The 16,894-nt window shown below is 40.0% G+C and overlaps 1 protein-coding gene across 1 annotated transcript in view; it reads left to right on the top strand.

Annotated features, from left to right (window-relative positions):
* pdss2 (prenyl (decaprenyl) diphosphate synthase, subunit 2) overlaps positions 1-13,824 on the top strand; it is a 33,273-nt gene extending 19,449 nt beyond the window's left edge. Inside the window, exons 4-8 of the mRNA XM_020643117.3 lie at positions 5,212-5,286; positions 6,723-6,896; positions 9,590-9,721; positions 10,992-11,027; positions 13,519-13,824. Of these exons, the coding sequence (XP_020498773.1) occupies positions 5,212-5,286; positions 6,723-6,896; positions 9,590-9,721; positions 10,992-11,027; positions 13,519-13,674 (573 nt within the window). The 3' untranslated portion in view covers positions 13,675-13,824. The remainder of the gene's footprint in view (positions 1-5,211; positions 5,287-6,722; positions 6,897-9,589; positions 9,722-10,991; positions 11,028-13,518) is intronic.
* Positions 13,825-16,894: the final 3,070 nt, after the last annotated feature.

Raw genomic sequence — 16,894 nt, 5'->3', positions numbered from 1 at the left:
ATGCAGTTTCATGAAACTCAAGCTCGCTATCAGCTACCCTCAGAGAATTTATTAACAAGAGACGATGCCAACAGCTATAACTAAAGCTAGTATGGATTCTTTAGTATTAGTCTATCACACTTCATACAATTATCACAACATCAACAAATAGTATCCTGTTTCACAGTTTCCCCTCATATATATAATAAAAAATAGAGTATAGGGGTTATATGTAACTCTGACACCTAGGGTTTATAATGTGTACTGCAGTCCAAATTCAAACATTGGAGAGAGTTTTCTCCCCCCGCCCCCTCCTCCCTACAGTTGATGTACATGCAGATTATCATGTTGCAGACACTGAAGCTTCAGTGTTTAGCCAGCTCTGCCCTAGTCTTGAAAGCTTTCTGCGCAAAAGCATCTCCAATATTTATCCTCGTTTGACCACAACACACCAAACACACGCAGAGGCTCTTTTCTGTCGGGTAAAATCAGTTTTATCTGAACCAGTTCTCTTGCCCGCTTCCATCGCTGCAACACCTGTTGGTTTGCCGTCTGCCTGGCAAACCGAGTGGCGTCCAAAACAGCTGTGTGGAAATGCCACCTACCCAAAACAAAACAAAAAAACATTCCACACTGGAATCTAAAGTTAGAAAGAGGACATACTGGCTGCTGCATTGTTGTCAGAGAAGCCAGCACTTCAACATAGTATGTTTCCTTAATGTCTGATCATAAAGTAAGCTCACTTTATCATTTCATTCAGTTGATAGCTTACATATTGGACCTTTAAAATTCAAAATGATTAAATTATGATTGTCAGATTCAGGTTTTAATCGCCATATTTAAGCCTGTTGAAACTTTCTGCATTTGTTTGGAATACCTTCTTTTATCTTTCCATATCACTGAAGGAAAAGATATCACCTTGTCACTTCTCTCCAATATTGTTCAGCCAGATTTTGGAGTACCTTTAACTTTGTTCTATCTTTCCAAGGGTTACTGCAAAGTTTAGAAAAATACTGATCACACTCAGGCAGTGAAGTACCGCAGAGAAATGCTCCAAATAAAGCAAGTGTACATGTAATCTGAGCAACAAGAGGAAATACACCAAAGGAAGTTTTTAGTATGTTAAGGAGATGGACGTTCGATATTCATCAGTTCCTCATGTTTGAAAAGGTTAGCAAAACAAAGTAAACCAAGGGCAAACCAGAGTGTGCTCATATTCAGCTGTGTTTTTCTAAAGCTGTCCTTTACTCATTAATGAACAAGATGGAAATTAGATTACTGAAAAACATGAATAATGAGGTCATTGAGCTGAGAAAAAGGGGAGTTTGTTTTGACCAAAGTTTGTAAACTGGTGGAAAGAGTTGGACCAAAACACTTCTAATTCTAACTCCTGTTTTTTGTAAAACCCAATCTAAATATGTCAACAACAACAAAAACATTTGCATTGAAGAAAACCCAAGATGGATTTAAAAGTCTGCAACAATAACATTTGTCTGTTCTGAAGTTCTGATAAGAATAACCTCAAACAAGACTCCTGCATGTAACTGTTTTTGTTCTCTGTGTGCGAGTTTTTCTCTGTTGTCCCTTTTTCTTGTTCCTGACTACCGCACCAGAGAAGAAGGTTAATCAATTTTTTTCTCAGGTGCAGCTCAACTTCTGTGGACCTTTTAAACACATTTCTTTTTTTTTTTTCTTTTTTTTTTTACCTAAAATATGTTTTTTAAAGATGATCAAAAAAGAGATTGTTCTGCATGAATTACTTTCCTGTAAACGAATCAACCAAAAGTCAAGGTCAACTTTTCCCACTTTCTGGAGCTTCCAGTTTTCAATTAATGCACAAACAAAGTGTGAGTGCTCGGAGAGGTAGGTAGGTTTATAGACAGGCCGGGAATCCATATTTTATTTGGTCCAAATGAAATGATAGATGGACTTCTTCTCACAGGCTGTTATAGCCTCAAACAACAGATTTTTCTTTTTTCTTTGTGTCACAACACTAACTTGATTGATGTATCGTTAAGTATATACAAATACTGCTTGAATAAATTGTCTATTTTACTTTAAGTACTAAGAGACAAATTGGGTCATGCAAGTGTTATTTAATTAAACACAAACATTGTGTGACCATGAACGTGTCAGTCTGTAGAGATTCACTAAATTTTAACATTTGTCTCTATGTGCTAAACATGGAGGGGTTTAGCTATTAATAGAGATCAGGTTCAGTAAAACTGAAGGATTGGTTAGACTTGTGATTCCCAAAGTGGGGCCCTTGGACCCTAGGAGGGGGCCCAGAGTTATGACAGGGGGGCCTGGCATGAAAGTGAATATATAATCTAGCATTGGAATTAAAACTTAATTTGGCTGAGAACTGTAAAGACATTTCCTGTTGTTTTCTTCTGTATCCATCACTTTGTTATGAAACTCAAAAAGAGACAGAAAGATCAAAACTCAAACTCTGAGATATCCTCACTTCTACTCTTTAGTTTAGGTTCAACAAGCTGTGCTCACACATCCTGAATATTCTAGAAGATTTCAGGACAGTCTACCCCTGAAATCTTCCTGAGTGGATTATTCACACGTGTCCCTCACAGCATGAAGTGTTCCCTGTCTGAGGGGAGGCGGGGGTCTCTGGAGGCAGGACGTGGCGTGAAAAAGATCATGAGGAAATCAGATTTGGCAGGTGAAGGGACAGAGTCTGACACTCTGGTGACGTGTGATGAGATGTATTCAGTATCAACAAACAAGTGGGGGGAAAAAGCGTATGACGCAGTTTCATGACATGAATGTAGATCACACTGGTAGCATGATGTAAACAAGATCAGCCTGGCCCGCTCACTCCAATTCACACAGAAATCTCAGGAAATCATCAGGAGACTTTCATTAGTTTTGTGTAAAAATCAGAGGCCTTAAACATGTGACACCTTGTTCTCTTCTTGGGGCCGTTATTTTGGTGATTATGGTGTTCCCATATGTAGATGTTCTGATAATGATATCAGACATCCAGGCCAGGCCAGGACTTCCTCTTCCTTCCTCTGGTTATTTACAGTACCAGAAGCAAGTTGTTAAGCAGGAGTCAAGTTGAATTTGGGAGGAGTAATTTATGAACAGATATGCAGATATCAACCAATAGAAAGTGATCAATAGTTTGATCTGATGACTTCCAGGAATGCATTTAAAACAACAGGTTATGCCTTGACTCACACAGACAGTTTTCCTGCGTACACATAGAGCCTGACCAAACATGTCAAGACTTCTAGGACATCACATGAAACCAAAACTTTTCTCTTCTCCTGTAGAGAATAGTCTGGGACAAGTCCTTGATTTCCTACAATTCAATGGAAAAGATAACTCATTAGACGCTGCTCTCTCATAAATGCCCCCTTTTTTCAAACCCACTCTGCCTCACTTAGTGTAAAGATAACTCCTGATGATGATCATGCATTCAAGTGAAGCTCTTAAAGAAGTAAAAAAAATAAAAAATGAAGTCGTTGCAAGTTTAAAGTCCCCTCAGGGTCTGAACCATGCTAATACTTTCTGTTTGTTGATTGGCTCTTCTTTTCTTCTTAGAGCTTTTTTTTGCTCATCTATTTTCATAAACACAGGATGGCAAAGCTTTCGAAGTTTTCCTCATAAAACATCTTTTTTTTTCTTGAAGACACTCAAGAGCAGTGGAGATAATGTGTCGTGGCCTTGAGAAGAAACCTATGCTGCTACTTGTATAAACTGTAAAATAATCTCACCATGAGGCTCCGGTTTCTCCCCCCCCTCGCAGACCTGTCGGCAAAACACGATCTGGCTGGATTTGGGAATGGAGTAAGGGGGGGGGGGGGGGCAGGGGGAGGGCTTATCTGATACTTTCCTAAAAAAGACCCCCACTGGCCCCCACTTCCCAAGGCAGGCAGAGACACCACATCTGGTAATACTGTAGGCACATTGTCCTTCCAGGTCTGTGGGCGCGGCTCGGGTTTCCTCAATATTTTCCCCCGGTGGATTCAGTTACCCAAAGGGCACTGCGAGGCTGACGGAGCAGGACAGCGTCACCAGACTTTCCTGATGAACCAAGGATGTCTGGGATGAGCTGAAGGAGCTCTAAATTTAACCTCATTCATCTGAACTGTACAGGCATTGCCCCTTTGCACGCTCGTCCACACAGTTCTCAGGCAGTGAATGGAGGACAGAGAGAACCACGTTTTACTCATTCATCAAAGCAGAACTAAAATAATCAATAGAAAAAGGCCTCCTCTAAGCAAGTGGTGGATAAGGGGCGAGGAGTGTTACTGTAGGCTGAAACGTAGTCATGCATGCCCCCTGTAAGAGGAATCGGGCAACTGCAGCCTTTAAAAGAAAAACTGACTGAAGCATCATCAAAGCACTCTGGACCATTTGTTCCTGTTTTTTGTTGTAGTTGCTTTAAAGGAAAATTGCCATATGATAGATTCCTAAAAGTTGCACAGTTTTACCTCTGTGAAGCCTTTAAAGGAGACGTTTATCTTGCTCATTTACATATTTTCATAGTTTAGATCTTAAATTATTCCATGCAAGTATTACATAAACCCCCTAATAGATCAATATTTTGACTATCAACAGCATAAGGATACGAGGCTGCCATGCCCAAAGGCACTGAATGAAACAAATATTCAATTTAGTGGTGTAAAAGGAGACTATGAAGGACCCTGAAGTGGGATCATCACTCCTAAACCTTGTTAACCCCTCTCCGCTCTCTGGACACAGTCTTAATTATTCTTCTCACCATCTGCCTTGTAGCTCTGTTTCAGCCGGTCAGACCAGACAGACAGTCTCTCATCAGCTGGACTCCTCTAGAAACTCAAAGTATTCTGCAGCCTTCATCTGTTTTTATTAAATCAACAGGCGCGCCCCTACAGCCCCGTAATGAGCAGCTGAGTTTACAGCAGTTCACCTGTGTTCCCGACCCTTCATCTCACCTCCGATTTATTCACTGAACCAGCTGTTCACATGAGAGCGCTGTTAGCTAGTGCTTCAATCGGGGGGGGGAAATTATGGTTTTTAATTACAAATGTCACAGGTGAACCGAGGAGTGTGTCAGTTTTGATCAACCTCATTTACATCTACATTTTAGGCAGATTGATTTATAATGAGCGAGTAGGTTATCGATACAACGACATGATGACTGCAGATCAAACTCATCAAGCCTCGTCTCTCTCTCATAATGGAATTTTAACCCATATCTCACGTTATCTTTCTCTCTGTTTGCAGGTTGTCGAACTGATTTCTAGTGCCATTGGGGATTTGGTTCAAGGAATCTACTACGAGAATTCCAGTAATCCGGAGGTAAAACTTGTTTTTTTTTTCCCACTCTGCTGTCTAACTTTGATGTCTGATAGTAAAGCTAAATAATCTGTAAGAAGTGTTTATGGAGAGGAAAGAGCAGGAAATATCCCCGAGTCAGTTTGAGTGCAAATGTGTAGTCTGAGTCTAAGTTAAGACTCAGAATGAAGGAAGGCAAATCTGTTTTTGTGCACAAAGAAGATAAATGAATAATAGAAGAGATGTTAAAAAATAAAAAGACAAAAAGGAAATACACCAAAAATGATTCTAATATTGAGAAATCCAACACTCTATATTGTCCCCAACAAATGCACTATTTACTTAGCATAAAGGAGTCTAAGTATGTAAGCACATTCTGCTTATACTTAGTATACAGTAAGTAGCATTCCCAAGGGAAAATAGTTAAACTGTTTGAAAATGTATCTTTTTATTTGTGGCCCCTTTTTTAAAGATTGGGCGGGGATGAACAGATGGTTTTAGTCTCTTTATAAAACATGTTGATAAAACATAATACAAAATGTACACTGCAAACAGTATTCTTTCACTGGTGAGACTTCTGGGTCCTGTCGCTGGCTACCCGGTTAGTGTCTGGGATTAACAGCTGGATTGTCGTCATGTGATGATGAATCCTAGTTCTCAAGCACTTTTCTTATTTACAGCTTAAAGTCCTGTAGAGTAAAATAATCAGTAACCATTTAGTCAAGTCCCTTTAATCATCACTCTGAAGTAGTTAAGAGTAAATGTCAAGTGTGATGTCTGCTTCTGCTCTTGAGCGTGCATTCATTGTCAAAGTTAAAACTCTTTTTAAATAGTTTGTTATGTCTTAACGGTATCCTGGGGATAAAATAATAATAATAATACAATTTATTTATAAGCGCTTTTCAAAAACTCAAAGACACTGTACAATAGTTAAAAACAGAAAGAACAGCACAGTAAGGACAGACTAACAGACATTGCAATATTACACACAAATCATTAAGATAACAACAATAAAGGTAAAACTACAGGAAATACATCACAAGTCGAGCGTGCATTCATTGTCAAAGTTAAAACTCTTTTAAATAGTTTGTTATGTCTTAACGGTATCCCAGAGATATAAACATGTAAGAATAAAAAAGACCTGGCTTCATTTGACATTGCATTTATAAAGTCAGAAATGTTTTTCTAGCTGTGAATTCAACTTGACAACAGTCACAGTGCAGTTCATTTATTAACAGAAATGTTCAGTCAGTGTCACCAGATAAATCTCAGTTTTGTGTTTATTTTCTTTTTTTATTATCAAAGTTTAACTCAATTGTAATATATTGGGTTTTTTTTTTAAACAAATTCCAAGAATATGTATAGCACATCAGTTCAGAGATGTTAAGTTTTAATGTTCACTAAAGGAAAGGTTAAAGTTTCTGCTTTTGAAGCGTCTCTGCCTCTTGTGCACACAACAGGAGAACAGTCTCAGTGTCGGTGTGGACGTGGCGTCCTGGGAGGAGCAGACGTTCCTGTCCCATGGGGCCCTGCTGGCCAAGAGCTGTCAAGCTGCGATGGAGCTCGCCCAACACGACAAGGAGTCCCAAAGACTGGCCTACAAGTACGGAAAGCACCTGTCGCTGGGCCACAAAGTAAGTGTGAGCTGACCATCATCACACGCAGCCAATCAGTAAATACAAGTCCACAACTTTTGTTCGGCTTTATTCAGTCAAGTGTGGGGGTATAAAATCACCATAAATCATCCTGTCAGAGTTGTTAATGTTTTGATTATTTCCCTTGAGAACATGTTCCATCACTTTTTTCTCTTGGGTTGAAGTGGACGAGCTTTATTGAAAACTTGTGATGTCACTTTCTTCTGTACACTCATAAGAGAGAAAGCAACATTTAAATCAATGTTTCATGGTACTGAAACATGACCTGCATGATGTCAGGGCTCACTAAATAGTGTTAAGGCTGATTGAAGTAAATGTACTGTATAAATAGGCTGGAAGAAACTAGCAAGGATATCAACATTAAAGCTTTAACCAACCAGTGATGCAACAATCTTTGCATGATCCACAGTAACACTGTGTCTCTCTCTCTCCACACAACAAAAAACACCTCTCCTTGAACAAAAACACCTTATTGACTAATGGTGATCTAGATGTTTTACCATGGCTATTTTGGGGCTTTAAAGAAAGACATTTAACACATAAATATAGCAGAAATCAAGTATATCCTCTGTAAATGTCTCTCTGAGTCATGACTGTCTCAGAACGGGACGGCCAGCTCCTCTCCCTCCGTATAAAGCTGTTTTAGTCAAGGATTAGAAAAAAAAATGATAATATACTCACTGCTTATTTGGATGTCATGTAAGCCTTTTTAGATCACGCTCATTTTGTGTAAATTTGCATGCAATGTGAAGCTATGAGCTATCTAAGGTGTGCTAACTTTAGCATGCTAACAGTACAATGCAGGACACAGGCAGTTGCAGCTCAAGCAAAGGACAATTTTGTCTGCTGCTTGTGCTTGACTCCCTCATGTGAATGCGAGAGGAGGGGAGTTGGAGGTGTGTCTCTGTAGGAGAGCGGAGGCTTCAGTATGGGGGAGTTTTAGCCCAACAGCAGTTTGTTTTGGTTTAATGCTGGTGCTCAAGGGCGACATCTACTGGATCACAAAGTAGCACTTGTTCCTTTAATACATTTGTAAGTCTTCCTCCCTTCTACAACTTGTCCTTCCTGACCGCCATACATTGTCCATTTGACTTTTTTCTCTTCCGTCTTCTGTCTGGTTTGATAGCGTGCTATTAAATTGTTATTGTTTTATTTTAATTTTTAGTCAAACACTTCACACCTAACCTAAATTTAAAAAATAGGATTAAGAAACTACATTTTTAATTGAATAAATTCCTTTCAAGATGGATCAGTCCTTTTGTTATCCTGATTCACATTTGATTTAAAGGGATACTTCACCCATTTGCATTAATCGTTGTATCATTAGAAACCTGGTAGTATTTTTGAATGGTCGTGCATCCCGCCCTCATTTTCTCCTGAGATGGGAAATCTTTGTATTTCTGAGTCTGAAAAGGAGCTTCCAGTGACGCAAAATGATGATTTTGCGTCACTGGAAGCTGTTGTGGTTAGCGGGGTGAAACTAAAACGCTACTTCCTCATATTTTCAACCACTGAAGCTACAGACCAATCACAGATCAGTGGGTGGGAACTCACTCCCAGAATCAAAACTTAACGTCCGCCGTATTGCTTGGAAGCTATGCTAACAGGCTCTACGGAGAAAGCTGATAATGGCGAAAATATATAAATATAGCGGTGAGACGGCTGCTGCTGACAGGCTGGTCTTGGTCTTGTCGGCCGCCGGGGCCAGCACTGGCCACAGCAGCCGAGAAACAAGTCCGGCCTGTCGGCAGCAGCCATCTCGCCACTATATCGCTAGCCGCCCGCTTCCAGCTCAGCAGCAGAGACATGATGCCTACCTGTCGGCGGAGGTGAGGACGAGGAGCTGGGGCTGGCTCGAGCTGGGGTGGACTGGTAGTGTCGGTGCTCTCACTGTTTGCCTATGGACACAGACATAGAGTCTGTTTTCTGACAGGAATTTCCAAGATCAATTCTGGAAGAAATCTCTGAATCAGTTGAGGAAACAGCAGTATGTGTTGAAGTAAATATGTCTGTAAATAGAGGACCTTAGTGGGAGTGGCCTGTGGTGCTGTGCATTCTGGGATTTGGTGTCTTTCATCCACATGAGCCAAAAAGACACTTTCTACCTTTTCTCGGCCAAGAAGGCACCAACTTCAAAATGTATTTCACATTTCTACTACATATATGACCCAATGTCCATACAGATTCATGTTTCAACAGGTGAAGTATCCCTTTAAGTGTCATATTATTCGACCATGAGAAAATCATGTCAGTATAAAAAGTTAATTTTCCTCACAATGTGGGTGTTAAATCTTTTTTTCACTCAGGTTCTGAAGCTGAATGTTATTGGAGCGCCTCTAAAAGTCATTCATAATGGTCCCATTACATCACAGTGCTGTGTCAGTATGCCCTCTCCTGCTGTGGATCCCTGTAGCATCCTGTCTGCAGGCCTCTGCAGCTACAGGGAATCTCAGCATGGGAGGAAAGGAATGAGGTCTTTGAAGGAGAAGTATCCTCATCAGGCTAGCTCTGTCATTAAGTGTTCGTCAGTCTGCTCATTAACAGGGTCACTCAGAGTGTGGGTAATGGACACCTGTTCACCCCTTGTTTTTTTATCCCTGGCTTTGTCTTAATTGTTACCACAGTAAAACCTCTGCCTGTTTGATGTCTGAGTGACACTCTCCTTTCTGTAGCTGAACTCTGACCTGCAGCCCTTTGTGAAGAACAGCGTGGGGGAGCCTGTGACGTTCAGTTTGAGTGCCGCCCCCGTGGTTTTCCACCGTCAGATCGTTGGCCAGGCGAGATGGCATCAGCAGCTGCAGCAGGTACAAATGGACTATACAAACATCTACAGGCTTCTTTCTTTTTGGAATAGATTTTTCAGGTATTGGTGGGTTTTTTTATCATTCAATGAATATATCTCTCAGCTGAAATGTCCTGAGGTGTATTATCACAGGTTTTCCAAAAAACTGGGATAAGCAACTTTGGAGAGCAGAAACAAAATGAGTTTGGTTATGAAAGATTCCAGCCAGAATGCTGAAACTAGCTGGTTAGGGTTAGCTTGTTAAGGAGACCCACAATGATTTGAAAGAAATGATTTAGGACTCATCGCAGGCTTATGCCAGACATAGAGCCCCATGTTTTTTTAATTTCTTGATTCCTTTTGAGATCAAATGAGAATTTCAACGAGTATAACAAAAATCGGTTCTATAGTGAATTGCCTACCAAAGGGTTTTCTAGTGATATATCTCTAACTTTGGTCCAGACTGAAAATGTTTGATAATGATTGGATTCAATTAGATGAACTTTGGTGCAACCATTCATTGTCTCAAGGGGATGAAACCTACTGACTGAGCCATTATGAGGTTAACATATTTGTTTTTGATTGATCTTTATGGAATTTGTAAAAGCTCTTGATGTTAATTTCTTCTGTTTTTAAAAAAAACTGTGATTACATTAGTAATTCGCTCACCTTTTCTTTAGCGCCATAATCAAAAAGAATGTCAGATATTGTAGTCATTCAAATGCCTAGTACAAATATTAGCCTGTAGTAGGTTAACATTATATCTGATAAACATCAGGATGTACTAAATATCGTTGGGAGTATGTGTCCAGCATTGACGTGAATACACCTCTGTGCTTCCAAACAGCAGCCAACAAGGCTCTGAGACTCCTGGTTAGAAGATAGTTCAATTATGAGAGTGCCTCAACCGAAAGATTTCATTACATTTATTCAGTAGATATTTTGGCCTTGAAATGTGGAAAATATGTATTTATGTATTTTTGTGTGAATGCATAGTTTCCCTAAAAAACTACTTTTTTTATGTACCTCTTCATTCACTTGAACTTTTGGCTTTTCTCCATTATTTTACCCATTTATGCTGAGGGAAAGTCCCGGAGCAGCAGGGTTTAAACATGTGTTTTAAGGAGTTCTTGACTTCACAAATCAAATGATTTCTACTTAGCGTCAATTATTTCAAGGTCTGTAATTTCATTAAATTCTTCCTTTGAGAATAAAAAGAAAAACTGTCCACAGTGTTTTCAGAAACCAGGGAAACTTTGATAACTTACCCTCTTTTCTCTAATCTCTGCAAGGTACAAACACAGAGAAACCAACTAGACTACTCAAAGGTAAGCTCACTTCTTTGAATACTTAATCTTCCCCCTCCTGTGAGCTATGGAGTTATTATCCAAAATTCTGACACAAGTTTGTAAAAAGCGTCACTTCTCTTTGTCTTATCTTTTCGAATTCACCTGTTTACTCACCGGCACAATATCTGATGAAGCCATGGAGAGAAACAGGATGTCTTTCCACTGTAACCTATATCAAAGTTGAGAGATGAGCTTTCCAAAGTCAATGAGTGAGAGAAGAGGGGGGCAGATAGGGGTGCAAGAAGAGACTGGAGCTACAGAGTAGGGGTCTGATGGTGTTGGGGGGTTATCTGGCCCAGTCTGAAACCAGAGCAGGAAGGATAAGTTACAGAGGCCTATTTGTGGAGGAGACACTGAGGCTCTGAGACATTGTGAGAGAATCTCCTTCAGCAGACCTGACAAGAAGGGGACATGGGGAGAAGTTTGAAGGAAAGGACAGATGAGGGGACACGATGAGGAAAGATGAGATAGGAGAGAGCGAGGGATAAAAAACATTCAGAGAGGAAAACAAAGACCTTGAGCTGAAGAGTTGTAAACTGCTCTAAGTTTTCAGAAACATGAAACTGGCATCCATAAATTGTCTCAATGATTAAGCACATGCTTTTATTGGTTAATTTGGATACAGAATGATAAATAATTACAGAAACTACCCTTTTTATACTGCTTTGCATTTAGCACTTGATTTAAAACATCATAGAAAAAATAAGTTTTAGATCGCGTGACTAGCTTCAAATTATCATCATAAACAGCTTCAACACAAAATGACCTGTCTCAGCATTTTATTTGTTTTAATTTAAGTACATGTGTTTACTATTTAACAAATGAACTGAATTGATTATAAACATAAAACAATGATAGCAAATGTTAAAACACTGAAAACATTATAAAAACAAAACTCATTGTACCACTGTTATTCTGTACTCTCCCACCTTATCAAAAGTGACAACAAATAAGAGTCAAAGTTATTCTGAATGAAGTTATGCAAGACTAAAAGTAAAACTTGATCATTTTTGGCTAACAATGCTGTATATTAAAGCTTCTTTTGAAGTTAGCTGGCTAGGCGTGTTAGCTTGGTTTAGCACTGAGCATCAAAATAAAGTTCAAGAGTTCACAGAAAAAAATATTTTAAAATTCCCTTTGGTTGTCAGGACAACATAAGCTAGCTACATTGCTAGCTTAGCAGTTGCTGGGGGTACCATGGGCGATACATCTAAGGAGGGACGGTGAATGTTAAAAGTGAAATTGTTATGAAAGGTCATCGGGGGGGAAAGCCTTAATAACACAAAAAATAACATTTTCAAATAAAAAAAAAAAAGTAAACAATAAAAAGAGAAAGTTATTTCACCATGATTAAGTCAATATTTTATATTCTGAAGATACTTAAGTGTTTACACAAATGGCTGCTAATTCAGCTGTAAATACAATACTACTGTTTGAATATTATTGAAGAAAAAAGGTTCAAATTCATTTGATTTGATTTTGAAATGCCACAGCTAGAGTACTCTCTAAGTCTGATATGCTGAACCTGAATATTGAAGGAAACCGATTCAGAAGATGGAAATTGAAGCTGAAATGAAGCTGGATATGCATGTAGAAAGAAAAGTTGAGGGAACAATACATTTTATAGGATAAACAAATAAGATGGGGTGAAATGAGGGTGAATATAAATCTTTTATTTTTTTTAAATTGAAAAAGCGGCCTGGTTGATGCCAAGCTCGACACTCGCAGTTTCTTTAGAGAAGAAAGGCCTGCGGGGCTTTCCACCTCCAGAATTTATGAGGTAAAACGCCCTCAGCAAAAAGATGTCCCAACACACCAGCAGAAGACACCCACATTCACTTTTTGTCTGTTATGTTAAGCTGTTGTTTAGGGCTGATTTAATGTGATATTTTCAACTTCCTGTCATAGTAATCGTGCACCGTATGAGATAAGTCACAGCAACATGCATGTTCTTCAAATGATCAAACTGTTCTGTTGAATGGGATCTAAAAATGAAAAATATCTTTGGGTTTCCTATCAGTAACTTTAATCAGTCATGATGTAAGATGAAATGCTGACATTTTGAAGACTGCAGACGCCTTAGTGAACGGCATACTCCCACAACCGGATGGACCAGGATAGTCGGACAGAGGGAGAGGCAAGAGACTCGGGAGCTTTGAAAATAAATTCAGTGCATTTTCTCATTGTCAAAGAAAGGAAAAGCTTTTCTTTTTTTTTTTTTTTTTAATTTCAACTCAGATTGATGAGCCTGAATTTTCCCCTCCAGATAAATGTAGTAATCTGCCTCTTGCTGGTACCAGGGTTTGCATGCAAACTTGGTTTTCTGTCACAGAAAGAAACAACTTACTTCCCGTTTTTATTGGTACTTAAAAGTAACTTCCTCTGGCTCCTCACAGTTTGTTGAGTTGACAGCTGGATGGAGTGACACAAACATGGCAAACTTAACGTGTGTTTTTCATCCCTCCGACAGCTTTTGGCAGCAGTTAAGTCGGAGAAAGGCATCAGCACAGCGGTGGACTTATGCTGTTACCATGGCAACAGGGCTCTAGAGGCCATCCAGGCTTTCCCCTCCTCCGAGGCTAGATCTGCCTTGGAGAACATCGCCTCCGCCATCACCAAATTCTGACCTGGACTCACACATACACACACACACACACACACACACACACACACACACACACACACACACACACACACACACACACACACACACACACACACACACACACACACACACACACACACACACACACACACACACACACACACACACACACACACACACTCCTTCTAAAAACCCGGTGTGTGTGTCTGCAAAGGCTGCAGGATGAGATCCAGTGAACACACGACACTTTGGGGACAAATGAACTTCTTCTGAGCCTGGTGCTGACTTACGTCTGAAGAAACTGCTCTGCAATGTTTTGATTATAATTTAAGAAATTAAATGACTCAATCTATAAATGGTTATCATTGAAAAAAATCAAAAACACATTACTGCATCATGTCATGTGTTGTGTTGGCTCTAAATCGTCCCCTTCCTCTCCTGTGTAGAGAAAATATCACCCCAAAGCTGCATTTTAAATCCTGGCACTTTATTGTTACCTCGCTTATCAGCAAAGGCACATACCAGGCAGAACGTAATTTAAGATGTTCTGAGGAATTGTTATTGTCATCTGGAAAATGTGCCATGAAGTGCAAATGATGCACCAAGCAGCACTTATTCTAACTAAATTTCATTTTTTAGAATCACCCAGGTTCACCCTGCTCGTTACTGCACACCTCAGATGGCGCTGAAATCGTAGCTGCCGGATGTAGTGGATGTCTGCCAAATTGAAGAGCAGCTCTAAAACCAGTTGTGAAAATGTCTCAAAGTCTTGTTATACCACGTATGCACCCCCGCTGATAAGCACAGCTGCAAAATGATGTTTTTTTTGTGGTGTTTGGCGCAGCTTCCTCTCCACATAGGGGGAGGCGGCTGGGCTCAGGAGTCATGTCATCTATGTTGCCTTATTATGTCTGTCCCCACGCCTGTGTATTTGATCCCAGTCGAGCCAGGGGCGGGGAAAGGTCACACAGCCTCTCCCCTCGGCCCAGCCAGCGAGCGCATTGAAGCTCCGCCAAGCAGTAATAATTAATGAAGAGACCTGAGCAAATGGACAGGAAATGCAGAGGTATTGATTGGGCCGGCTGCCCTGCTCTAAGCCGTACAGGCTGGCGCCAGCCTGGTGGCCTGTGGTTTCCCAGGCTGCTGTCTGCGGAGGGGGGGGCAGCCAAGGTGTGAAACCGTGCCACCGCTTGCAGCTGTCTGTCACATCCAGGCCACACCTGAAGGACAGCACTCAGGAGACAGCAGGGACAAGAGGGGTCAGTGTAGGTCCAGAGAACAGAGGTACATGTTGGCACCACATCAGAACATCTTTTTCAGACTTTAAATTTGACAGTTTGACTCAGACAAGTGTCATGAGATGGAATGCCAATATGAAAGCAGTTAGTTAATATTTGCTGTAGAAAGCAGTGTCTTACTTTGGGAGTAAACATATAGTTTCAATTATTTTTAGGTTTCAGTTGTGAACTTTTCAGCCTTGTTAATGAAGAGGGTATTGAGAATTGCAATGTGTTTATCATTGACCTTTACAATATCGTATAACATAGTTATGGCTCCCTGATGATGAGTCATTAAAACATTGTTGATTCATTCACTTTCCATTAGCTTTTATGATTTTTGATGAAATGTCTCAAAAACTATTGGATTGATATCTATGGAGTTTTAGCATGTAGCCTCCACAAAGAAGATTCAGATTGTCAATCAGTAAGACTCCGGTGTGATAAATAAGCACTGCATTTATGGAAAAGAAATCAGTAATGAGATCAAAGAAACTAATTCATCTACATTGGGTGTCAGAATCAGTCAAACTGAAAGTTCCTCACAGGAGCTTTAACATCAGCATGCTTTTAGCAGGCGGACACAACAAACTCAAAACACCTCTAACTAACAGTTTAACAGACCCGATAGCAGGATTGTGTTTTAAATTAGGGATCTGTGGAAAAACTCAGTTTCACCATGTTAAGCTTATGTTACTCCTGTCTTGTCTGTAAATCAAGGAGTCATGGCATAAAACAAATGTTTGATATTTAAATTTCAAAAACTAGATGCGCTTTATTTAAGGTTTCTTGTTGAGATGCCAGTGAGAATTTCCTGATGAGCTACATGTGTGAGAAACATTTTGAAAGCTTGAGGCAGCAGCAGCAGCAGCAGCAGTGAAGTAGGGGACTGTGGGGGTAAAAAAGGATCCAAAGAAAAAAAAATTAGGGCGAAATGACACATCTAAAGAGTTTTGGGCTGAAGTGCATGAGACAGTGATGCTAAGTGAACTATTCCAAAAAAAAACAAGCTCCTGTCTGTTGCAGGGCTGTAGGTCCACTTCATCTGTTCTTTTTCCACTGCTTGAGCTTCCTGGGTACAGCGAGGTACAGCGTGTGCCAGGGAACGCCTCAGGCTCTCCATGAAATATTTATCCTCGCCGTGAGGAGACATGAGGAAAGTTACATGGAAAGTTAAAAGGACCAAACATGGAAGAAGGCTGGGGCACTGCCAGAATGACAAATATAGTTACTAAACAGAACTTTTTCAAAAGACCAGGTCTGACCTGAGCAATGAAACTGTTGCATGGACAGTCCCAGTAGAAATCAACCGGCCCTCTGCAGAACCCGAGTTGATGGAATGAGCTTTTTCTTGTTTTTGCCTTCAAGAGGAAAACAGCATTTTTCCAGTTGTAAAGCTAAATGTTTAAACTAGAACAGAGATTTTAGACTTCTTTTTCTCTCATGCCAACATGGCTGTTGCCTGTATTTAGAGCCCAAAAGAAGTGAAGAAGAGGAGAGAGAGAGAGAGAGGTTTTCAGCTTCATGTCCTGCACAGCTAAACCTGACTTATGCTTTCAGAGTCTTGGGCGTCATTAAAGCAAGAAGTGACAAAATTCAAAACATGATGTGGGTATCAGTTTAGTGAGCTTGGCCTGACTAAGAGCTCTGTAATTACAGCCGTTGGAGAAAGTTTAGATTCCATTATAACCATTCACACACACCAATGTGGATACAGAGTGTCTGTTTTTTTTGTTCTCATTACAAAGAATTCAATTTTTTAAAGTTCAATGATAAACGGTGTGAAACAGCATGACTGCTTTAATTTATCACTCAACTTTACACATGTTAATCAGATTATTGACCAGTCTATCTCTCTTATATAGCCTTTTTTTAATACACATTCAACGTTACCTCTGTACAATAGCAACCCCTCCCCCCAAGTCTTCAATTAATTTATAACTTTGAACTTTAGTGTCATAGTT

This window comes from Labrus bergylta, chromosome 18 (assembly GCF_963930695.1).
Source record: "Labrus bergylta chromosome 18, fLabBer1.1, whole genome shotgun sequence".
Classification (NCBI taxonomy): Eukaryota; Metazoa; Chordata; class Actinopteri; order Labriformes; family Labridae; genus Labrus; species Labrus bergylta.
Note: the sequence above shows the minus strand (reverse complement) of the source record. Positions and strands in the feature narration are given on the sequence as shown.